Below are 23266 nucleotides of genomic sequence, written 5' to 3' on the forward strand. Positions count from 1 at the left end.
GCTGGCGGTTCACACGAAGTGAGGAAATCTTCCACCTCGGACAGGAATGCGTCGTCCCACGACCGAGAAGTGAGTGGTTGGATAGTGATAAGAACACGAACCAAAGCCACGATGGTTTATGCCGCCCATTTCGCAAATTCCGATGACGACGACTACTGGTTATCTGGTACCTCTTACCTACCCCATCGCGTTAGGAGCCTTCATGCATGCGGCTATCCACGGCAAAACGCTCAAATACTGTCATGCATATATCTCAGACCTTGTCATCTCTACAAAACTTGTTATACCCAACGAAAAACTGGCGCACGACGTGGTCAAGCCTCATTGTCGCACTAATGATATCAGTGTTCCTCGTCATCCGCTTTTGCGATATACTCGGCGGATTGGCGTTCCAGACCTGAGATTTGAAACGCTCGACCACAAGTCCAGCATAGCATGGCGGTGGTTGGGGATGATGCCTTCCTCTCCGAGGTCGAGGACTTCCTCGACTCGTGCAACCTGCCAATTCTCTCGTCGACTCAAGCGCTACCGAGCGATGGTCACACCAGTGCTGACTCACCGCCATCTCGTGCCGCTTTTTAGATGTGTTCTAAAATTAAGAAAATTGAAAGTGACGAAGATGTATTTATTCGTTTCTGATAATGGCAACTACGAGACCACCCATGTAACATCCTACACTCGCCCTTGGCGAGAAACCACGAGCGCCACATGTACTCATCCAAGTACGAATCAAGTCGGTCATTGCGCATCCTTCTCATCGACTTGTCTGGAACTTCTCCTTGTTGGCCTCCGTCAGCTGCACCATGCTCTAGAATGCACGACGGCGACGGTCAGTACTAAAGCAACTGCTGCGGCCTCGGCACGAATTGCCACTCACCATCGGTGGCGGGGGCGGCGCGTCCTTGAGCTTCTGGCGCTCCTCCTCCGTCATCTACACGGCGCCACAGCACAGATATCACAGCCGCGAGCCCCCACTAGCAGCAGCTCTCTGTCGCCACTCGGCCGACATCCTTCTGCCGCTTGACGACGGCGCGCAGCGTGTCCTCCAGCTCCTACTTGCGCTTGCGCGTGGGGCCGTCCGTCGGGTTGGCTGCCGCCTGGCCCTCGACATAGTCGCCACTTAGGTTTCTGTTTGAAGCCGTTTCTTGAGGCTGTAAATTGTTTCAAACGCATCGTTAGGCCCTCTCTTCTAATACCAATCGGGTAAACGCTTGAGCTAGCTGCTGTACCAGTGAAATGCATTGGTACGGTACCAATGGTTGTACCTACCGCATACTAACGTTAACTACAATTTTGAAGCAATGTTCTCTTGCCCAATGGATTAGTGCCGGTCACGGCAATACCGCATCCAACCACGTCGGCGTGCATCCCACCTAAATTCCTTACCCTTCCACAAAACCCCGCCACACTACTAGTGTACTGGTGCTAGTGTGACACTAGCACCATGCGATTTCGCTCTTCGAAGCGCCGGATAATTGCTTGTTGCAGTGTCATTCCTGGCGGTTGCCAACTTGTTATGCGAAACTTGACTGTCACATCGTTGTCACCGTCTTCCACTTGATCAAAGAGTTGTCGGTTTTCATGTCGGTGAGGAAGATTCATCTCCAAGGATCCTTGCCCGCTACTTCCGACTCACAGCCAGAAAATATTGCGTCGGTTTGCGCGTACATCTCCGCTGTTGGACGCAGCTTGTGAAAACCCCCGAGTTAAATGCATCCAGTCGAAATCTCCATCGTAAACTCCACCACCGCTGTCATAGTGCACCCGATTGCCGTCACTACTGATCTGTTTGCGGAGAGTTGCTCCATATCCTGGATTAAGGACTGCATCGAAATCAAAGAACGCAATCGGCGGCGCTGCTCCGCTGCCAAGCGCGATAGTAGCTGCCGTTTAGATAGTGTACTCCACATAACATTCTTGCCCTCTCTTTGGTCAACCTGGATTTGAGTTCTATCACCTCCTATTCCAGCTTCTCGCGCCCGGTTCGTTGCCGTTCGCGATGCTGTGTGCCGACTGCGGGCGTCCAATTGCGCTTCATTTGAGCTTTACGACGGACTTGGAGATTTTCTCCGCCACTGGGCGCCTTCCATAACCATTCTAAAAGTGTTTTATGGAATCAATTTTAATGCTGGGGTTAGGTGACGTAGATTAGCCGATCTCACACTCTGTGCGAAAACGAACTTCCAAAACCTCACTAAAATCGTTTAATCTGGTCGTGTTCAAATGCCTCATATTAGTACAAGAGCAGGTGTAAATGTACCACGTAACTCGGACAAAATTTCGAATTCGTCAACAGATTTTGAGATCTTCAGAAGACGCGATGCTCGCGTGTCATTTGGCCTTCAGGCGGGAAGCGCATCATGCGTGGGGCGGGGGCGTTGCTAGCGATATCGGCGCACATGCGAACGCAAGACCGCCCAGCTGCGGCTCTCAAAGAGCTCTGGAGAAGGCTTCATGAGCAATTGGTGCTCCATGAGCGACGCCGGTTGCTGCGGGTGCGTCACTGCATTCCAGATCCAAGTGAGTCGGATTGGATGAAGCTGTGGCAGCACGGCTCTGATGACAACTTCATCCATTTTACAAGTTTAGATCGGATTGTAATTTTCGCCCTAGTTGCTGATTTCACGCTGAATGAGCTAACCCCACTCGTTTCCTCTGTAATCGTTTCTAGAACCTCATTTCGTGCCCTGTTAAGGCAGTTTTCAGGGTTTTACAACTTGTCAGGGTTCAGTCCAAAGGGAGGACGCCCTCCCCGGCTTAAGTTCAAGCACCAAGCTCTTGCTGAAATACTCGTCTTCTATGTTGACTCTCTTCATGCAAAGATGGTGTGCATGTTTTTTGGCGCGCCACCGGCGACTCTGAGTCGCGTCCTCAATGTAGCCGAGGTGGCACTTGGTAGCGCCTTGAACACCTTCCGACCGCGTATCTCGTGGCCATCTCCAACTCGGCAACGCGCACTCGCCAAACTTACAACTCTTCGAGAGCCTCTGCTTCAATTCACGTGGGGGGGGGGGGTTATAGACGGGAAAAACCTGAAGGTATTGAGGGCATATTTCTTGTCGACTACTCCTAGTTTACTCATTTTTTTACGCATTTTGTGGTTTGAGGGCAGGTTCTGCAACCAGCGGATCCAGACGTTCAAAACGCCTTCTACAACGGGTGGCTGCACGACGTCTTCGTGACCGCAATACTCTGTTTTGGTGCCAATGGGCGCATTGTCTGGGCACAACACAATTGCCCGGGCAGCTGGAACGATGCCGAGAATTGCGTGGAGTTTCGAGAGAACCTCCTGAATCCAGATCTCTGCCCAGACATGAGGTATGGCGTTGTTGCTGACAGCGCTTTCCCTTGCTCCGGTCACACGACAGGTCGAATCCTAACACCAGTGAAGGAGGGCGATTTGGGCCGGCTGATTCCTTCTGTGCGGGAATTTGCACAAATTTTGTCTGCAGCGATCACTTCAATTCGTCAAGCAGCAGAAAGGGGAATGGGGTCAGTTGAGAAAGTTTATAAGAGGCTTCTGCTGCCTCTACCCCCCCCCCCCCCGACAAGAGCAAGCGCTCATTGCATCTCGACAACCTGTTCAGGCGGTCTAACTTTCGCGTGCGATCACTAGAAGTAAGCCAGATACGAACAACATTTTTTACGGAATTGACGATAACCAGTAACTGGTTTTTTTTAAACGAATACAACGCAGTTGATGTCAAAGCCCTCTTCACTTCTTTTGCATGGATGAGAACAAGAGCATCATCTCTTTGTGGCGGTTCTTGGCTTCCTCTCGGTCGAGCTCGAGTCGCAGTTCGTAGCGACGTCGGTTCTCTTCGTGCTCTCGCTGCCATTGCTCCGCCTTCAGCTTTTGGGCGGCACTTTCCACCCTGTAGCGCTCCTCGCGTTCAGCTTAGCGGCGTCGGGCTCTCGCTGTCGCCGATTCTCTGCTGCCTCGTGTTCTTCACGGCGGACGCGGTCTCGTTCGTCTCGGCCACGCTTCTCCTCCGCCGCCTCTTTCCGGTCCGAGTCCTCCCGAAGCAGCAACATCATCTCCATTATGTCGCTGCGACCTGATTGCTGCATCTGCTCCACGTTGGTTAGGCTTTTTCGAGCTCGCTCAACTTACGAGCGGTTCGGACACGTTTCGTCGTGCGTATGTTTTTTCTGCTGACAGCGCTGTTGCCTCGCTCGCTGAACGCTTTGCGAACTGGGTGATGTTGTCTCGGAAGGCACGTAGATCCTGGCCGCCTAAGCGAGCGGACGAGGCCGACTTCTTCGGGTTTGCCTGCTTCTCTCTGGCGTCAGCTGCAGCTTTGGATGGATCACGCCGAAGGGGCTCTCGCGAAGGGCTTGTTACCGTCGAGCGGTGACCGACTATAGATCTCTTGGGTCTTCCTGTCGGGTTTTCGGGATGGTGCGCTGGTCGGCGTCGACGGTGTTCGAGTTAGATCAACCGTTGGACCTGCTGTGGTCGCAGAAGCACCTGGGGTCAAGGCGCCACAAACCCCGCGTGTAGATGCCTCATCGTGTACGACCTGGTCGGACTTCTCTTCACTGTCGTCTTCTCCGGCAGACGACTCGTCGGAGAGATCTAACTCGGTGGCTAACGCCGCATCAATGGTGGAGCCGTCTCGACGGGTGATTATACCAGAAACGGAGGGCAGCAGGGTCATCTGTCCGTCATCAGGTTCTTGAGCGACAACCACAGGTCCGTGTTGAACATCGCCGTCTTGCAAATTGCCCTCTACCAGCAGTGAGTCTCCGTCAGCTTCCTCCTCGCTTGAGGACACATCGTCTCCATTCGATCCACGCTGGGACCTTCCTGCGTTCCCCATCTGCTTCACTGTACGATCAGCCTCGGCACGAACGGCCTCGGACACACGCTGCAGGAGCTCGGCGTCGTCAGCACCGTCGTCAAGACCATCATCCATAGTGTTCACGGATGTATGCTCCTCCATCTCTCGCTTCGCGGCTTTTGCCAATGCGATGTGAACTGGCATTTTGGCTTTGCCCGTTGGCTTGGCTGTCCCCGCCAGGTCCTCAAACTTGCGCTTGAGTGAGTCAGCATCTCGTTCAGGCCAGTTTTTTGGGCGTTGAAGTCGTACACCCGCTTGACCCGCTCCCAGTCGTTTCCACCGAGCGGCTTGAGCTGCTTCAGAATCAGACAAGCGTGATAATCTCATGGTGACTGTAATTCCTGTAGCCGGTTTGTCTGCCCTTCTGCAGGTACGACACAACCACACGCACATCATGTTAGCAGCAAGACCATAGCTACCGGCCACACAACGCGAGTCGACCGACCCTCCCCATCTTCTGCCTCGGCCGCAAAATCCAGAATGCACGTAGTCAAATCATTTGAAATTTGTATAGAACGATATCTGACCGTCTGTCTTACAAAGTCTAAATAATATGCACCGCTGGTCTCAATACAATTTTCAAGTAATTTGCACCGAAATGCTGGCCGTTCGCAACAACGAGCACGAGCTCCTCCTCACAGGTGTTGCAGGTGGCGGATCTGGCAGTCCCACCATCCACAGCGACAGATAAACCAAAGCTGGTCGCCGTAGGAAACGGTGACTTCCTCACCCGGAAGAATATCGCGGCGAGACACCGCCACAACCGTGAGATTGCCCCCGACTTGCACCTCTTCAAAGCGGCAGTTAGGATTGCAGTGGTGATTGAGGAAGCGCATCTTTCCCCCACACCACAAGGCATCCAACACAACGCTTCTCCCATCAGTAGCTGGAGTCTCGAGCAGCATTCGATAGCTGTTGTCCATCTGGCCTCGACTCGGTGCCTCATCCAGCCCCATAAAGTATCCAAAATATTGGCCGATGATCTGTCCGCGAGGAATGAAGCCCAGCGTCGTGATTCCATATTCTTCGAGTCACCGACTCCACCTAAGGAGTAGATTGGGATTCTCTTGGAGGGCGTTGCCACACTCACCCTTGAACGCACAATTGGACTTCGTACAAAACCGGTTGTTGAGCGCGTTGCTGCAGGTTAGCGCGCAGCATCGTTGGGGGCATTTGCAGCGTGATACTTCTGGAATCGTCTTGAACGTCTATTTCTCCGCATTTGAATGCTTTTGGATTGGGTCCACGTACATCGGCCAAGCCGCAGGCAACCAGTCGACAACAAGTGTTTTGTTTTTCCCCGAAGGCTGAGCCTGGGAGCTGTTGGAGGAACCTGGTGAGCCAGGTAACGACTGGGTCAGCGTTTCCTGTGAGCTTCTCTCATCATCACGGGAAGCACGCGGCGTAGTTGCTCCAGATAGATGGGTCTCCACAGATAGACGTCGGGTGCAGTGGGATGGGTACCCGAACTGCGTCGACCACGACGCAACCGTGCCGGCATACGAGCTGTCGTCCTCGCTTCTCTCTCCGTCGTTGTCTCCAGCATGAATAGGTCCCCGAGCAGGCCCCTCCTCCATCTGCGCACACGAAGGCACCGAGACGCGTGTGTCCAGATGTATTCCAACGGCTCCGGCTGCCGGTGAGGGATCCGACTGCGATGGGGAGGGCGTGAAAGACTTGTCAGCACGCGGCGATTTCGACTGCTTCTTGGAGCTAGCAGCGCAAGGTGATAGGCTGGCCTCACTGCTTGTTCTCTTGTTGGCCGCGGACGGGATCATTGAGCTATCAAAAAGAAACAGATAGCTCGGTCCACAACAAATCAATAGCTACTGACAAACCTCGAGATGTCTTCAGCTCGGCTATTTCGAAAGTGAGCGCCAGGCTGAAAGCGCGCGGATTTTCGCGCCTCCAGAAGATCGCAAATTTCAAACTAGTTGTTAAATCGGGTGGTTGAAGTTGCCACATCAGGACCGCATTAAACTAAAACTAAAACTAAAAGGGGGAATTGTTTAATCTACTAAAACAGACAGTCGATCAAACAATTCGGTTTAATGAGGTCGTTTAATGCGACTTTTAATGCCGAAGTTAGGGTTGCATAAACTGTTTTAGGAGGGTTATGGAAGGCGCCCACTTGCATTACGACGTTTGGGAGCAGTACCGGAGACCACAAGATATTTGTCCGACCCACAATTTTTGTCCGACGTGTAAAAAGTCGAATACTATAGATTTTCAAAGGTACAACTATAACGTTATGCTAAAACTTGCACGAAAAATCTAATTTTTATTCCGTCTTGTCAATGACAAATGCACCGGTGTCCGAGCGTGGGCCGACTGGAATGAGCCCAGCGTTGACGAAACCACATCGAATCACATCGACTGGCACAGATTCCCACGCAGCAACCACGATGTCTGTGATAAGACTGCGTCGCTGCGTGGGATTGGTGCAAAAATCGATATCTACATGGTACCTCACATACATTTCCCTAGTAAAGTGCTTGAACACACGCAATACCGCGACACCCATCGCCTGGGAAAGGCCTGTGATGCCAGGAGGGATGAACTCAGGTTCCGTACAGCAGGCTGCGAGCGATGCTCGCGTTGAAGCCATCTTGTGGACCTTCAAGTTGTCGAGCAGCAGCACTGATGGGCCACAGACCGATGGCCTCCACACCTATCATACAAAATGTAAGTCATACAGTAGGTACCGACACTGAAATAAAATCGCGAACCTCTTGGATCCACTCCTCCATGACGTGCTGGTCACAATACGCGTTCGCCTGCACCGTGAGCATTACATTGTCTGAGCGGTGAGCAGGATGACGCTCGAGCTCGGCTTGGACGTGGTAGCCACGCTCGCCCTTGAACACAACCAACGGGGGCAGTTTACCCTGTAGCCGACGCACACAGAAACACGGAGGCTCGGAACGAGTTCGCTGACAAAGCTAATCAATACAAAAATTAATTTAAAGTAGTACACTGCGTATTGAAATGGTTAGAGACTTACACTTGACAACGTCAACATGACGTTCGCCCCGAAAAGAGATCGTGGTGCTCGGGTTCATGTCAAAGTAAATCGACGCTTGGTCCATATTGTATACATAGTTGTACTTATCGTCGCCAGCCGTGTTGGACACGACGCTGTTCATCTCAAACGCGTAACGCATGGCGCACCCGAACGCGTCGGCAACCAACTGGTTCATACAAATATCAATATGAAATATCAGTACTGTAAATAAAATCGAGCACACGCTGACACAGTACCTGTAGCTCCTCGCGCTGCTTGACGCCGCGGTGGGTGATGCGGCGAATGGACAGCTTGTTGCGGTCTCGAAACCACTGCAAGTACTCGTAGGCAGCGCGCTGAGTGCGCTCACCTAGCAGCCGCGGCGCAAACCGCGCGCCCATGACTAGCAAACACTGGCTCGTCACGTATCTTGCTCTATTTTTTCTCATTTGATGCACCCATTCTTGCAACCTACAATAAACAGATCAAAGGTCAGTCAACTCATAGCCGTTCAGTAGGATGTGACGAACTTGCCTCCTCTCCATATCAGGATACAGTATCGGCGGCCCTCGTCGTGCGGCGCTGCGGACGAATTTCCGCGAGGGCGGAGCAGCCGCGATCGCAGACGCTGCTTTTCGCCGACGCAGCAGCGTGTGCGGCGACAACTTGTACTCGGCCGCCACGTCGGCGAGGCTACTGCCGTTCGCAACGCCGTCTTCGCTCGCGGCGATGGCCTGCATACAGTAGAGTAAATGATTAGACGTGGTGCATGCATCTCGTTTCGCTGGTGAACTCACCTTCGCCTTGACGCTGTTCATTTGGTGGGGGCCTCGCACCATCCTGCAAATAAAGGAATGGTGGCCGTGTGGCCAGCAACGAATTAGTGGCGACGATGCAGTGCTCCCGCGCGCTGAATGACAGTTTTTACCATACTTTTTACGTAGTATTTTATTTTTTACGATCGGACAAATATCTCGTGGTCTCCGGTACAGTATCTCCAATATAAGGCGAGGTTGACGCGTTCACGGGTGACTCAGCGCTTTTGATACTACTCGACTCTGTTGGTTCATACGAGGCGAGGAAGTCCCCCACCTCGGACAGGATGCGTCGTCCCATGAATTATCATGGTCCATGAGGACGAATGGGCGGTTTGAAGAATGATTCCAGGTGTCAGTGTGATAATGCAGGAGAATGAACCAAAGCCGGCATTGCATACTGTTACGGCACTGAGGTACCAACTGCTGCAGCCGCTTTGAATGAAAAAATAATAATCTTACAACTTACCGGTAATTCTTTGGGAAGCTCCTGACCCCGGCAAACGCCCTTCTAACTGGCTTGGTCGACGCTGCTGAGGACCTCCATACGGTTTGTCCCAATGAAGCTTCAACTCAAGATGCTACCGCGAAGCAGTACACGGGCCTAGTGTTACGTGCTGAGACCTAGAACTCAATCGAGATTCTCGATTGAGTTCTCGATTCGAGATCACGAATCGACTGGAAAAGCTGGCGCTTCAAGATACTTAGAAGCCGCTGCGTCAAAAGCGAATGCATATCCATTAGAGGTGACGATACACCCCACCCGGTTTCGTCAGTGTGCAACGAACAAGCCTTTGCCTTCGGTTAGCGTTCGCCATACGACCACCACTCGACCGGCCTCCGAATAGCAGCGCGTGACTGAACGCTGCAAGACCGTCACAATCCTTCCCGTAGTTTTGATGGATACTTGAATGCTGTATTGTCTGAGTTGGACACTCCCTCAAAGTGCTCTCATTTTTCTTGGCGATGCTGCAACATGGAGGCCTGCTGCACCAATTCACACACTTGCCGGTATCTGGACCTGGTATCTCACTCCACATCAACTCACAACAAGTTATCCTGATGCCAACTTGGCATCGCTTCATCAACTACTGTTAGTTGACAGCAATGAACAGATTTTGCCCGTGTACTCATCCATCCTGGGTGGAAAGCAGTGTGTATTGTAATTGTACTTATCCAGCCACCGCCGCAGCCTTCCTCGCCTGTTTGTCCTGAGTCTCTCCACACTCCACGTCCTCCCTCATATGTATTCGCGCTACGAATCTCGCAACCAGAGTCTCCATCAAGCACGCCCACGTAGCACTCGGCTATCTCGGTATTGGTTGTATTCGTGGTGGACGGCGTCACGTCCGGCTTACACCCAACCAGTCGAGCCTCCTCCTCGGATACTCTTCCCAACCCATCAAGGCGGGCTTGCAAGAGCTCCCTAAACTCGTGGATCATGGCAGCTCGAGTGTCAATCGCATTGCACAGTCGCCGTTGCTTGTCCTCGGCTTTTAAGCGTTCTTGCTCTTGATACTTGGCCACTGCCTTCCACTTCGAAGGTATCTGCAACTTGATCGCCTCGTTGGCTTTTCGACGTTTATTCACTTCGTCCGTGAGCTCCGTCACCTGCCGCCGAAGCCTCGCGCGTTCCATTTGGCGCCGTCTATAATACGATCTGCAGCTCTTGTCCTCCATCGTGTCGTTGTCGACGCCCGTCTCTAGCTTTTCCTGGTCGGGCTCTTGACCAGAGCAAAACTCTAAAGTCTTGTGTGGATGTCCACTGTCATCGTCGACTGACAGAAGTGTTGGCAAGTTGCAGGAGGCGAGAAAGTCTTCTACTTCAGCTAGGAAGTCGGGGTCAGACATCGCAGAAAGCTGAAAAGGAAATGACGAGTGCGCCTTCATGTGCTCGCTGAAAAGCTGAGAAATATGCCTCTTTTCGTAACCATACGATGCCACCGCAGGGTATGTTCTTGAATGGTTCTTAGTGGACTTAGGTCTCCTGTCTGGGGTCCAGACTCTTTCTTAGTGTTTATGGCGCGGGAAGCTTCCGAGACACCAAAATAATGCTGCTGCTCTAGATTATGCGGGTGGCTGCTGGCTACGATAAGGCTTAGATAGGTCAGAGGCACGAAGCAGCCAGGCGACCGTGAAAGTTGCTATTCAATGAAATGATCTTATTCAAGTTATTAGCGCCAATCGAAAATGGCCACGACTGAGATGATCACTTCCAAGTTAGCTCCAATCGAAAATGGCCACGACTGAGATGATCTCATCCAAGTTAGCACCAATCGAAAATGGCCACGACTGAGATTATCTCATCCAAGTTAGCGCCAATCGAAATGACCACGACTTTGGTGGTATCGTAACCCTTGACTGTGGCTTTGGTCCAATCCATGCGGATATTGAGAGGGATGGAGGCATCGGCGGCGACAGGCTCACCCCAGTTGAAGACACCGACTGTGACAGCTCATCGGCAGTGACCTTCACTTTTTTCGCAATTGACTAACGACACGATGAGAAAAGAAGCGTTCAATAGCCATCGAACCACGTTGCCGATGGCGTTGGCTTTCAACGGCATTGTATCTTGATACAAAACATTCAATAATGTTATGGATATCAAAACAAACAATCTTAGTAACGCATGCCTCTCTGTGTAGCTTCAGACACTGCAGCACTTTAGCATAATGTCAGCAACCCAGGGCTGTGCTTACACTTCGGCGATATGCAGCTTCTCGAATTCCTTCATGATCTTGATGCCATCACCAGCCACCAATTCCAGTATCATGCCAGTAAACTGCTTCGAACGCGGATTATGCAAGCCAATGGCGCCGAAATGCATCGGAGTGTGGGAAATGCATGTTTGTATCACAGTACCAGGCCTCGACGCATCCGTCGACGGGGTGAGCACGTCCCATCCAGTTTCACCAGCTCGCATACCCGTGAACATTCCTTCGCCCTCCATTAGCGATTGCCACACAAGCACCATGCGGCCTTCTTCTTGGTATCGCCGGGTAATCACACGCTGCACTGCAGACACGATTCCGCCTGTGACTAAACGGTTGGCGATACGGAACGTGAATGCTGCAGTGTTCTCGGGATCTTCCACGTCGCCAAAACCTTGTCGATTTTGCTGCTGGTGCGGCAACTTTCCAGACTCCCAAAGTGTCTGGCACGCGTGATCGAAGTGGAGTGGCATCGTTTGCTTATTAGTAAACAAGAAGAGGCCCGTATTGTTCTCATCTTTCCACATGCCTCCAGCGCCCGCTTGGTCGTCAGTACCGTCAAGTCTGCAAGCGCGCAAGACTTCGTCTGTTTTAGCATAGATGGCGTCCACATCTTGAGCGAACGCGCTGTAGAATGCGGTGCCAGAAAAATTCTCCTCGAAGCCTGTTGTATTGCAGTTGGCAGACCTCGTGGTCGGTCTTATCCTTGTTGTTGTGGATCTGTATTTGGTTCTGGAAACCTCGGATGTATGCGGCGTGAGCCTCGACTGCATCACACAGCCGTCGTTGTTGTTCCTCAGAACAGTCTTGCTTCCAGCTCACGCTGCGATATCATCTTCCACGTCAACCAGGGCAACTCCATGCTCGCGTGTCTAACGTTCTGGAGGCCGGCCAGTTCCGTCGTCAACTCGATCACTTCGCTTTCAAGTCTCTCGCGTTCGCCGCGTTGCCGCTGTCGATACCGGCTGCACCTCTCTCGTTCCTTGACTCTGTCGAGCTCGCGCTTGACTGCAGGATCTAGGTTGCTCTTCTTTCGGCCTCGTTTTCGAGGCTTAGGGGGAGAAAGAGGAGGGGCCACCAATAACTCACTCGTATCGTCACCCGAAACTTGGAGCAACGGAGGCAGCCCGAGTTCACAGGAAGTTAGGAAGTCTTCCACCTCGGCGAGCAGTCTTTCGGTAGTCATCACGACCGAGTAAAAACGAAAGTACAGAGCGGAAGGACTGGCTGCAGAATTGAATAGGGATTGAATATGGGAGCTTGGACAAGATGATGTCCATAACAGGTTAGGCCGTAACACTGCGGGCCCATGCCGTGATACCACGCACGATTTGCTGCTTTTGAGTTGCACCGGCTTATTCATGATGACGCCGTGATCACCACGGCGACGACTTCCACGTGCTCCAGCTAGGCGAGCTTATTGATCACCGCGTTGTAGCCTTCCCATAACCTTCGCGTTATGGGAATTGTTTTGACGCTGTAAGCCGCTACTGATTCAAGTATCGCGGCAGTAGGTGCATGAGTAGACACGTAACACTGTTCAGATGACGAGTTTTACCACACTGATCGCTTTCTGGCTTGCCCGCTTCCGTCTTATCCATAGAGAGCTCGAGTACATCACACCCGGTCTCAATAAAGCCTGCGACGATAAAGATGTCTTTCCACACCTGGCTGCCACTTCGCCACCGCTGGAACGTGTTGCCTTGACACGTCCTGCGAACGCACCAGTATAAGTACCGCGAGGCTAGGATCCGGCCACACGAGGTATATCCCGATGACATGGGTTGTCGAGCGGAACGGGAAGCAAACAAGGGTGCTAGATTCCAGCCCGTCTGGATAGGTGCAGTTGGCGCAGTTTTGGGCATGCGAGCAAACCCAGAGCAGATACCCAAGCATAGAAACACCGCTACGTTGTCATCATCTTCCAAAGGTAACCTTCCCGTGGACTTGTCACGTCACCGCCAGCTCTCACATACTTGCTGGAAGCTCCGTTATAGCAGTATCTGGGAACCTGCCGTTGCTGCACTAAGGCATCGCTGTCTGGATACTGGTAAAGACTGCATCCAGCATGCGCCGCCGTTCGCGCGAGTACCAGTGGTTTTTAACAGCATTATCACTCCGCCCTGGCAGCTTTTCAGCAACCAAGCCCCACTGCATCGAATATTTCTCGACAGCCTCTGTCAAAATGTCCTCTTCCGCTGCTGTCCACGGAGCCTATCACAAGCGCATCACACCGTCAACTTCAGTCCACCAACGCGGCCTCGCAACACCGCAACACTCACCAAGTTGATCGTCGGGTCCAAGTGGTTCAGGAACCGTTCTCGACACTGGTTCCCCACCCTACCCGGCAAGAACGCAGCAACCTGGAACCACCCCACCATCAGTCCTCCCCACGCACAACCCAAAGGCAGCTCCACACCGCAGCAATTACCTGCGTCCACTTGCGCCCAATCGTCTCCACCTTTTCCAGCAGCAGTCGGTCCTCGCTCTCCGTCCACGTCCCTTTGCCCTTCACCACTCCACCGTTCAGCGTCCGGTGCCACTGCTGCAGACACTGCAGGTCGGTGCGGCCAGGCAGCTGCGACGCAATGAACAGCCAGTTCTTGGCGCCGTGCGTCTCGATCAGCGCCCGCAGCTTGGTCTTCTCGGCCGCTGTCCAGCGCTGCGCCGGCGCGCGCTTCCTGCTCGGCCTCCGCTCCTCCGTTCGTCTGGCCAGCACCAGGCAGCGGTTCTTGACGCTCTCGGCGCTCCGGCCAGCGAACTGGCGCGCCATTTTTGCCCACTGGGAGCGCATCGCTCTCCGCAGTTGCAGCAGCTTCTCGTCGTCCGCTGCGCTCCAGTCCCGCGACGCAGCGAGGGACGGCGCCAGGTGGTTCACGTATCTCTCCCGGCAGCGTTTGCGGTCGCGCGCGGGGAAGTGCGTCGCGATCTCGCTCCAGCTGCTGGCGCCGAGTTGCTGCGCCAATTTGCACAGCTTCTCGTCCTCCTGCGGCGTCCAGGAGCTCCGTTTGGCCGAGATAACGGGGGAAGAGGTCGTCTTGCGCGCCGAGCTGCTGCGCGGCCTGGAGAGCGAGTTATCGTGTCGTTTCTCCTGCGCGTTGGCCAGCAGATCTCCGCGCTGGATCAGCCGCTCGATGCGCTGCCGCTTGGTGGCCGCACCGCCCTCCAGCGCGCCGGCAGCAGACGCCGATGCCGACGCTGGCTCCGCATCGTCCATTGTGCTTCAATGACTGCACCGTCCTTTCAACGACAGAAAGCAACGCACTTTACGACAGTAAATAAAGCCCTTGACGGGAGCATACGCCTTCCCTACCCCTAATGTCACTCCAGCGAGGTCTGCCGCAGTGACCGGCTGAACCATTGGCTGGCGCGGACGCCCCCAGGCCGCGACGCCGCGCATGAGCCGCTCCCTCGCTCACTCAGGAATCTCCAAGAGAAGAAGACAAGATGGCTGCCAACATCTCCAAGAAGCGCAAATTCGTGGCCGACGGTGTGTTCTACGCCGAGCTGAACGAGCTGCTGCAGCGCGAGCTGTACGGCGACGGCTACTCGGGAGTCGAGGTGCGCGTGACGCCCATGCGCACGGAGATCATCATCCGCGCCACGCGCACGCAGGAGGTGCTCGGCGAGAAGGGCCAGCGCATCCGCGCGCTCACGTCGGTGGTGCAGAAGCGCTTCAACTTCCCGGACGGCGCCGTGGAGCTCTACGCCGAGCGCGTGGCCAACCGCGGCCTGTGCTCGCAGGCCCAGGCCGAGTCGCTCAAGTACCGCCTGCTCGGCGGCCTGGCCGTGCGTCGCGCCTGCTACTCGGTGGTGCGCTTCGTCATGGAGGCCGGCGCCAAGGGCGTGCAAGTCATCGTGTCGGGCAAGCTGCGCGCGCAGCGTGCCAAGGCCATGAAGTTCAACGAGGGCTACATGGTCAAGACCGGTAACGCCTCGCAGGAGTACGTGGACACGGCCGTGCGCCACGTGCTCATGCGCCAGGGCGTGCTCGGCGTCAAGGTGTCCATCATGCTGCCGCACGACCCCACGGGCAAGCAGGGCCCCAAGCGCGCGCTGGACGACGTGGTCACCATCCTCGAGCCCAAGGAGGAGGTCTACCGCCCGTACGTGGAGCCCACGACCCCCGTGGTGCCCGCCGCCGCTCCGGCCGCCGCCCCCGCCCCCGCCCCCGTGGACCCGGTGTACCAGCCCTCGGCCTAAGCTCTCGAGAGTAGCTTAATTAATCCTATCTCGTAAGGGACGTCCGGCGCAAGACCGACCTCTTCTCTTCCTGAACCGTTCAAACAATGTGTTTATCTGTGTTTCCATTGGGCCCATCTTGTTCCATTTTTAGTGACCTTGTGTCAACTGTCCTTGTGGACGTATTCTCGATTGGTCCTTTTCCCCAGTCAGTCTTGGCTTTTGGATGGCGGAGGACGCCTCGTCCAGGAGAGAGGCGTGTGCGCGCTGCAGGCGGCCGCCGCGCGTCTGCTACTGCGCGTCGCTGCCTGCGCAGCCGCTGGCCGCCGAGCTCACGCACGTGCTGGTGCTGCAGCACAAGCACGAGAAGCGGCGGCGCGCGGCCATCTCGTCCGTGCCGGTGCTGGCGCAGACCCTGGAGAGCGTGACGCTCGTGACGGTGGGCGACGACTGCGACTGTGGTCCCGGCGTGGACGCGTGGCTCGACGCCTTGCTCTACGATGAAGGCGGAGACGGCAGCTTCGCCGCCGCCATGATCCTCTTCCCGGACGAGCACGCGCGGCCGCTGCGCAGTGGTGGGGAGGCAGGAGAGGGAGGAATTCATGTAGTTGATGCGGCGCAGCGCGTGCTGCTGGTCGTCATCGACGGCACCTGGAAGGAGGCCAAGAAGATCGCCCGCCGCAACAGAGAGCACTGGGAGAAGGCTGGGCGCGACTGGGAGGCGCGCGGCGCGAGGCTGCACTACATTTGCCTGGACAGCGAGGATGGCGCGGCGGCTGCGTCCGCCGCGCCGCCCAAGGGCAGCATCTACGGCGACTTGAGGCGGTGAGCAGGAGCAAGAGCTGCTTCGGTTAGTGCTGAAGGCTTGAGGGAGACTAACTGTCTTGTTGCCGGGCTGTGTAGGGAGCCGATGGAGGGCTGCATGTCGACGCTGGAGGCCGTGGCGTCAGCCTTGGTCGTGCTTGAGCCTGGAGACTCGGGACGCCATGTACACGACGCACTGCTGCGCGCCTTCAAGGGTATGGTCTCCATCCAGGAACAGTACCAACAGCGCGGCCGCGCCGCCAAGCTGGAGCAGTACGGCGGCGTCTCCAAGCAAGAAGCTGTGGAGGCCAAGCGGCTGGAGCTGCAAGCTGTTCAGCAGAAGAAGAGCGCCACAACCGACAAGGACAAGGACGTTGACGTCTCGACGCTCGTGCAGCGCGAGTACGTCTTCTACACGAGCCACACGGACTTCCGCCACCGCCAGCAGCTCACCCAACAGGTAACCAACTACGTTGCCATCCACCTAGAAGCTCGTCCAACGTAGCTCTTCATGTATGTACTGGGTCTTTTGCAGGGCGAGACGGTCACGTGTACGTATGACGAGGCGCGCGAGCGGTGCGTCGAGCTCAACCGCGACCGGAAACGAGGCCAGCGGCTAGCCATGCTGCCACTCGAAGCCTTCCGACAATGCCACGACGCGTAGCGCTCCACCGTTCCAGCTGAAGGCAAACACGACGAACCCCATCCATGTTGGCTCGATGCCACTCTGCTTCCACGCCTTCCATGCAGGTCCGGACTCTGGATGAGCCAAGAGAGTCGGAAGGAAGCTCGAGGCGAAGAATCCTCCAGGGGTCCCCCCGCGTTCATTCTCGAACGACCATGGCCTTGCTGCAGTGCTGGCCGCTTGTGGCCATATCTCTCTTGTTGTCGAGCGGCAGCAGTGCAGCGATGCTGAGGGCGGTGGCATTGTACAATGACACCGAGTGCTTGGCTGCTCCTTTCAGTATGCAGGTCATCGCCTCAACTCCCAGCTGCAGCGAGCAGAGCTGCTCGTCGATTGCGTTCGGGGACCGCACGTACTACTACAACACGACCTGCGTCGACGACTCTGTCAGCGTCCACGCTCTCGCGGCGACCGCTTTCGCAGGCACCAAACACATCGTGATGGACCAGTTCAGCCACGATAACTGCAGCGACGATAGCAACGCGCAGACGCACGTGCTGCAGGCCTCGAACCGCTGCGTGCCGTACGCCATCTCGTCCATCTCTCAGGCAGGCAACGCCTCCGCCGTGGCCTTGGTCCTCGACGATGGGTCAGTGAACATTGAGTTCTTCAATGCCGCGCACTGCAGCAAGACACCAGACTCCACCGTGACGACGAACCGGACGCAGGTGGCAGCGCATGAATGCTACCTCTCGAGCAAATTCTACATCAGCACGGACGTTGTTTCGACAGTTAGTGCCAGCATTAGCTCGTCCAACAGTGATGCCGTGTCGACCTCTTCGTCGGGTACTTCGGTAACAGGCGAGTCTGTAGTGGATGGTGGTGACCAGAGATTTAGTGCTGCTACATTAATCGGCTCGCTGTCCGTTGCTGCCGTGCTCATTCTGTCCGTCGTTGTGTTCGTCGTATGGAAGTGGAGGTCGACCAAGCGGAAGCTGCTGCTGGCGAGGAGCACCGAACCGAATGACAGTATCGCCATGCTAGAGCCTGAAGACATGGTGTATCTGTCGAAACCCGTGAGTGGGCGAACTATTCTCCCCCTCAGCAGCAGCACGTGCTCAACTTTTCGAGAGCAGACGACGACGCGGTCGTTCAATCCCGTTCTCTCCAGCTTTGGGTCGAGCTATCAACGCTCAGGTCGGACGTTTGTCCCTGGATCAAGCTCGAGCTCGAGTTATCACCGTTCAGGTCGGACGTTCATCCCAGGGTCAAGCTCCAGTTCCACTTTTCAGGGAACTACAGCGAATTATCCGTGGGAAGACGATTTCGTTGTTGCAGCTCGCATTCCACGAGATAAAGTGGTCGTCGTGCAGCTTTTGAGTCGCGGAGGCTTCGGAGTCGTGTACTCGGGACTGTACGGAGGCCGGCGTGTGGCCGTGAAGATGCTTCTGCCAGAAACACGTCGTCATATCTCGCATGTTGTTGATCTACTAGCGGAGGTGAAGATGATGGCGTCCATGGAGCACCCTCATATCGTCGAGTTCATTGGAGTGGCGTGGGACTCGCTAACAAACATGTGCGTCGTGTCGGAATTCATGGCTGGAGGCGACTTGAAGGCGTTGCTGAGTGACTACGAAGAGCAGGAGTACCCCGTGGGCTTCAGCAGGGAGAAACTCAAGATCGCGCTGCATATCGCGTACGCCTTGACGTACATGCACTCGCTGGACCCTCCAATCATCCACCGCGACCTCAAGTCCAAGAACGTCTTGCTGAACGAGAAGCTAGACGCCAAACTCACGGACTTCGGAACGTCCCGAGAGCGCGTGAACGAGTCCATGACTGGAGGCGTCGGAACGTGTCTGTGGATGGCGCCAGAGGTCATGATCGGCGACAAATATGATGACAAGGCCGACTTGTTCTCCTTTGGCGTCGTGCTGTCCGAGCTCGACACGCACGAGTCGCCGTACTGGCACGCCAAGGACCCCACCGACTCTACGCGACAAATGCCCCAGCCAGCGATCCTGCAAATGGTGGCAATAGGAAAACTGCACGTCAAGTTCTCCAAAGAAGCGGCCAAAACCGTCGTGGAACTGGCCAATTCCTGTATCTCACTAGACCCCAAGGCACGACCGACAGCCTCCGAGGCGCTCTACAAACTGCACACGATATTGGCGGACGATGTGGAGAAAAGTGGAGTAGCTGTCGAGTAAAACAGCAATAAAGTACTGCGATTTAACCACATGACTTCTTGTGCTACTTTTAAGCTGATGATCGTTAGAAAATGTTAAGAACTCGTTGGTCGGACAAAATATCTCACTGCCAGTTGGAAAGTTCGCGTTCTGAAACACTTGTTCTGGGAACGCGAAGCGATACGCTGTACCGTTTTGGCTTAACCAATAAAAAGGAGATGGCTCAGAATGTGTTCCCCAATTGAACAAGGGTCTAAGCGACCCAAGCAAGAATCATTTCTGCGATAGTACTTGATACAGTTGATACTGCCTTGATCCATCGGCTGCACTTTAGCCGTGGTGTTTGGCGACAACTCTCTACTCGCACGCCGTGAGGTGTTGGTGCCTCACGCAGGCGATTCACGTTGGCTATTGCGGGCGCCAGAGCGGCTCACTCTCTCGTGGTGAACAACAAAGAGAGTAGCGATGCGGTTACGGCGATATTCGCGATAGCGTTGCTGGGTCTATCGGCTATCAGCAGTGATACTCTCCCCGGCGTGATGGGCCTCGGGGCGCGAGTGCTCCGTCTGGCGGTTTGGGCGGCAACCATGGTTACTAGTTCTTGACTTCGTAAATTGGGAAGTGACACACTGAATTCTCTGAAAGCGAGCTCCCTCGAATAGCCTGAGGCAGCACCTATAGCCTGACACTTATTGTGGTTTGCAGATATTTTGTCGCTCGGATTTATTAATAGGGCTTAGAGTCGATCTCTGAGATAAAATAATTCGAAGACATAAAAATGCGATATGGTAGTAAATCGACCTCCAGGCGTAGGTAAGTCGCACCACCTCTTCCTACTTAACATAACGGGCGCATCGTTGGTTCTCAGGACACCGAGGTAACGTCGCCGGCTACTGCTACTCCGGTACGGATCTGTTGGACGTGTTTAACGGCTCGTTAGCTTCGTCTGTGAGTGCACGAGCGGCTCCTGCAACACTGGGCTTTCCGCTTCTCTGCGGCGCGACCAGCTCCCCGCCATGTAAGACCACATGTTGATACTACGCTACCATTTTACTTTAGGAAAAGCGTTTCGTATGAACTGCTGTAGCTCCTCTAAATAAAATGTAGGGTGGGCTGCTTTCACGTACTTTCGAACACGGGTAACCACGGCACTCGGCCAACGCGACGAGCGGTTAGTTCAATCTCCTTCATCAACCACACCATCGGTCAAAAACAACTTGTACCAACGTTGCAGTGTTCGCACGTTAGCCCAAAATATATCGCTAACATACTGCATACAGATTCCATACACATGCATAAGAAAAACAGCTCGTCAACAGTAGTCGGGAGAGTGCATGCTGCACTTGTGCACGATGAAGGTTTTCGGAAACTGCGGTGCTTCGACAGATCGGCAGCGCGATCTGCCGACCACTCGTCAAGTGTCCAGATGTAAGTGTCCAACTTCATATTATATATATAAAGCACGGCATTATAATCCGTACACAGCCATCGCGATTTAAAATAAATCGGCCCGAATTGCGTTTTTGGGTCGGCAATTCGACCACAGATAGCGTAAATCGAGATCGATATCGAGGCTGGTGAAAATAACTTGGTCGAGTTAGTGGCCATCTGTTTTTATATCGGGCGCCAGATATTATAACTCGGGCAAAACACTAGGTGAAAACGACAAACGCACTGCAAAGCATAATACGAGGTCTGACCATCTTCAATCTGTTTACTAAGCAAAGTCTCAAGCAGATGGCACGAGAAGAATTAGACAGAGTAGGACGTTGGTGGTCTCCCGTTGTAAATCCAAACTTCAAAAATAGTCAGAAACTGATGTGAAGTTCTAATAGAAAAATCTTTATATGCGTTTTTGCTGTGATGTACTAATATCTTCTGTCCTTATTGCGGTCCTTTCAAGCACATGTCCTTGATACCATGGTATGGCTAAATCCCGAGATCGTGGACTCTATGCGACACTAATCGGAGCCTCTGGGTGGCAATAGCCATGTCAGCAATTCCAGTATTGGATTTTGAATGTAATGCAAATACCGCTGATAAACTTTGGCACACGATCAGCTAATACCCCCAACTATGTGATTAAATCAGGTTAGGGAGGTGCACATAAACATGCACGCATTCACCCGACGACCGGCCCCAGCGAGACCTCCAGGTAAGAGCGTTTACCACGTTGAGCAACAACAAAAAATGGACTGGACTGATGAGGCATGGGGGGGGGAGGTAAGCGCTGATACCATTGCTCTAAAATGCTCCAGCTATTTTACACTGTAACATCGCATTACTCTTGGCTTATCTATACCCTCTATGAACGAAAAAGTTGAAGATACCAAAGTTTCTCAGCGGTATCTGTACATCCTTTTTTTCGATTCTCAATTTAACGGTATAGATGACGAGTTAGAGCACAGTGTTCCTTAAAAGTACAGTACCGTAGCAATAAATAATTAGAGTGGACATTCCAAATGCTTTTCGCAAATCCATCTGTTCTGCGAAAAGAATGCATATGTATTATATCCCTACGTTTGTGCATTTTATTGGACCGTACACGTACTGTCGCAACCAGGTATTAATACATGTAATAGTGCACGAATGAAAGACGTGGTGGACCCTCAACAAATAGAGGACATAATATGTTATGGGCAAGTTGCTCTTTGTGTACGTACTGCAATGATACATTATTGAGGATTACAGACAACGACTTCCAAAGCCGGCATCATGAATGCCATCCCCCTAATAAAAGAGCAAGAAAACCCGGCAGATAAAATGACATAAATTACTCCAATGGTTTCATAAAACTCACGTAAATTCATATAAAGTACTCAAAAGCATATGGCATACAAAGATGAACTCTACTGATTGAATATGATTGGCTCGTGAGTTCTTGTTATCCATTTCACGACTTTGTCTGCCTGTTTTTTGTGTCTGCAGGCTTTGTAAGTCGTTGTCTGTACGAGAGAAAAGGTATTTCGCACATACAAATCCGTGAAAAGCGCATTGTGAACGACAAGTATGTATTGCTTTTGTAATAGTAGACACCAATGATTTTCCTACCGTCTCTACATCCGGCCTCGGCTATAGGTACAAAAATGTGCGCGGACACACTTGGAGTCTACAACTTTCCGGTACTGTATCAGTAGAACTTTTCGCGGTTAACTTCACTCACGATAAAGAGGTACTAGGTACAGTGCTGTTCATGTAGGATGCACTGGCGCATGCTGTGCTCGGCTCGCTGGAAAAGATTTGATAACAGATGGGTTAAATCAGATTAGTAAATCCGTATTTCCGACTTGCACTCGGTCGAGACTGGACCACAACTGGACTCCAGTTGTTTTGCGCTCAATGCGGCTGAATTTCTCCCAACAGTGCGAATCACTATCGCCTGGTTTAGTAACTTCTCGTCATGTTGTGCACTGGATTCAAAACGATACTGTATCACCCAGAATACGTACACACTGCTCGAATTCACCAAGATTCAGTCAAAGCTGAAGATAGTACACATGTTTGTTGAATCTCCGTACATCCACACACTGCTCATGGTACGTGATTATATGTTTCGATTGAGATTATTGTGAAAACCAGCGATTTTGTCACTCCGTATAGCTCTGTAAATCAGGGCTGTGAGCAAAAATGATACGTGGTAATTTGTACTGAATAGGAAGTTAATGTGGGTACTAATCTGAGTCAGTCGGCTTAAATAGGAATTGGGAACTGGGCTCTAAAGCCATCTTGTCAGAACAGCGGTGAGGGAGAGAGACAGCGGAGACACGATGTATGCCGCAGAATTTCGATGGAGAGCTGTGGTTAAATCCACCCAGCCCTGCTGAGTGGCGCCTTGACTTGGCTTAGCGTAGAGATTAGTATCAGGGCGCAACGTTCTAATATCGAAAGCAATACGATGCGCTCTTCCGCTCTCGCGTAAAGGTCATCAAAGCTGCCCTCTGGGTCGAAGCGAAATTCCGCGTCCTCGACACGGACGCTGGTTCTGCTCGTCCTGTTGATTCCTCCTATGTTGACTGATATCTTGGCTAGTGTTTGCATAGCCGCTTGCTCGGTGGATTTATTTGTGCGAACTTCCTCGGAATGCCGAGATTG

General features: G+C 53.4%; 7 protein-coding genes across 7 annotated transcripts; 3 read left to right on the plus strand and 4 right to left on the minus strand.

Moving 5' to 3' along the window:
* Positions 1 to 754: 754 nt before the first annotated feature.
* Positions 755 to 4946, minus strand: IUM83_03058 (uncharacterized protein; the record flags this gene model as incomplete). Its single annotated transcript, XM_067927034.1, has 3 exons — positions 755 to 808; positions 878 to 931; positions 4494 to 4946. 3 exons carry the CDS (start codon positions 4944 to 4946, stop codon positions 755 to 757), a joined length of 561 nt encoding a protein of 186 aa, XP_067784199.1.
* A 2781-nt stretch (positions 4947 to 7727) lies between these two features.
* On the minus strand, positions 7728 to 8666 carry IUM83_03059 (Cytochrome P450; the record flags this gene model as incomplete). Its single annotated transcript, XM_067927035.1, has 5 exons — positions 7728 to 7777; positions 7849 to 8035; positions 8106 to 8218; positions 8492 to 8582; positions 8646 to 8666. The coding sequence occupies 5 exons, from the start codon at positions 8664 to 8666 to the stop codon at positions 7728 to 7730; spliced, it is 462 nt and encodes a 153-aa protein (XP_067784237.1).
* Positions 8667 to 11358: 2692 nt separating this feature from the next.
* Positions 11359 to 11847, minus strand: IUM83_03060 (uncharacterized protein; the record flags this gene model as incomplete). Its single annotated transcript, XM_067927036.1, has 1 exon — positions 11359 to 11847. One exon carries the CDS (start codon positions 11845 to 11847, stop codon positions 11359 to 11361), a length of 489 nt encoding a protein of 162 aa, XP_067784234.1.
* Positions 11848 to 13399: 1552 nt separating this feature from the next.
* Positions 13400 to 14591, minus strand: IUM83_03061 (putative myb-like DNA-binding protein; the record flags this gene model as incomplete). Its single annotated transcript, XM_067927037.1, has 3 exons — positions 13400 to 13588; positions 13657 to 13737; positions 13806 to 14591. 3 exons carry the CDS (start codon positions 14589 to 14591, stop codon positions 13400 to 13402), a joined length of 1056 nt encoding a protein of 351 aa, XP_067784057.1.
* Positions 14592 to 14821: 230 nt separating this feature from the next.
* IUM83_03062 (40S ribosomal protein) lies at positions 14822 to 15577 on the plus strand (the record flags this gene model as incomplete). Its single annotated transcript, XM_067927038.1, has 1 exon — positions 14822 to 15577. The coding sequence occupies one exon, from the start codon at positions 14822 to 14824 to the stop codon at positions 15575 to 15577; it is 756 nt and encodes a 251-aa protein (XP_067784235.1).
* A 205-nt stretch (positions 15578 to 15782) lies between these two features.
* Positions 15783 to 17024, plus strand: IUM83_03063 (Protein kinase; the record flags this gene model as incomplete). The annotated part of the gene is made up of 3 exons (XM_067927039.1): positions 15783 to 16381; positions 16460 to 16820; positions 16896 to 17024. The coding sequence occupies 3 exons, from the start codon at positions 15783 to 15785 to the stop codon at positions 17022 to 17024; spliced, it is 1089 nt and encodes a 362-aa protein (XP_067784159.1).
* A 176-nt stretch (positions 17025 to 17200) lies between these two features.
* On the plus strand, positions 17201 to 19195 carry IUM83_03064 (TKL protein kinase; the record flags this gene model as incomplete). The annotated part of the gene is made up of 1 exon (XM_067927040.1): positions 17201 to 19195. The coding sequence occupies one exon, from the start codon at positions 17201 to 17203 to the stop codon at positions 19193 to 19195; it is 1995 nt and encodes a 664-aa protein (XP_067784161.1).
* Between the last annotated feature and the right edge of the window lie 4071 nt (positions 19196 to 23266).

The sequence above is a fragment of the Phytophthora cinnamomi genome, assembly GCF_018691715.1.
Source record: "Phytophthora cinnamomi strain GKB4 chromosome Unknown Contig92, whole genome shotgun sequence".
NCBI lineage: Eukaryota > Oomycota > Peronosporomycetes > Peronosporales > Peronosporaceae > Phytophthora > Phytophthora cinnamomi.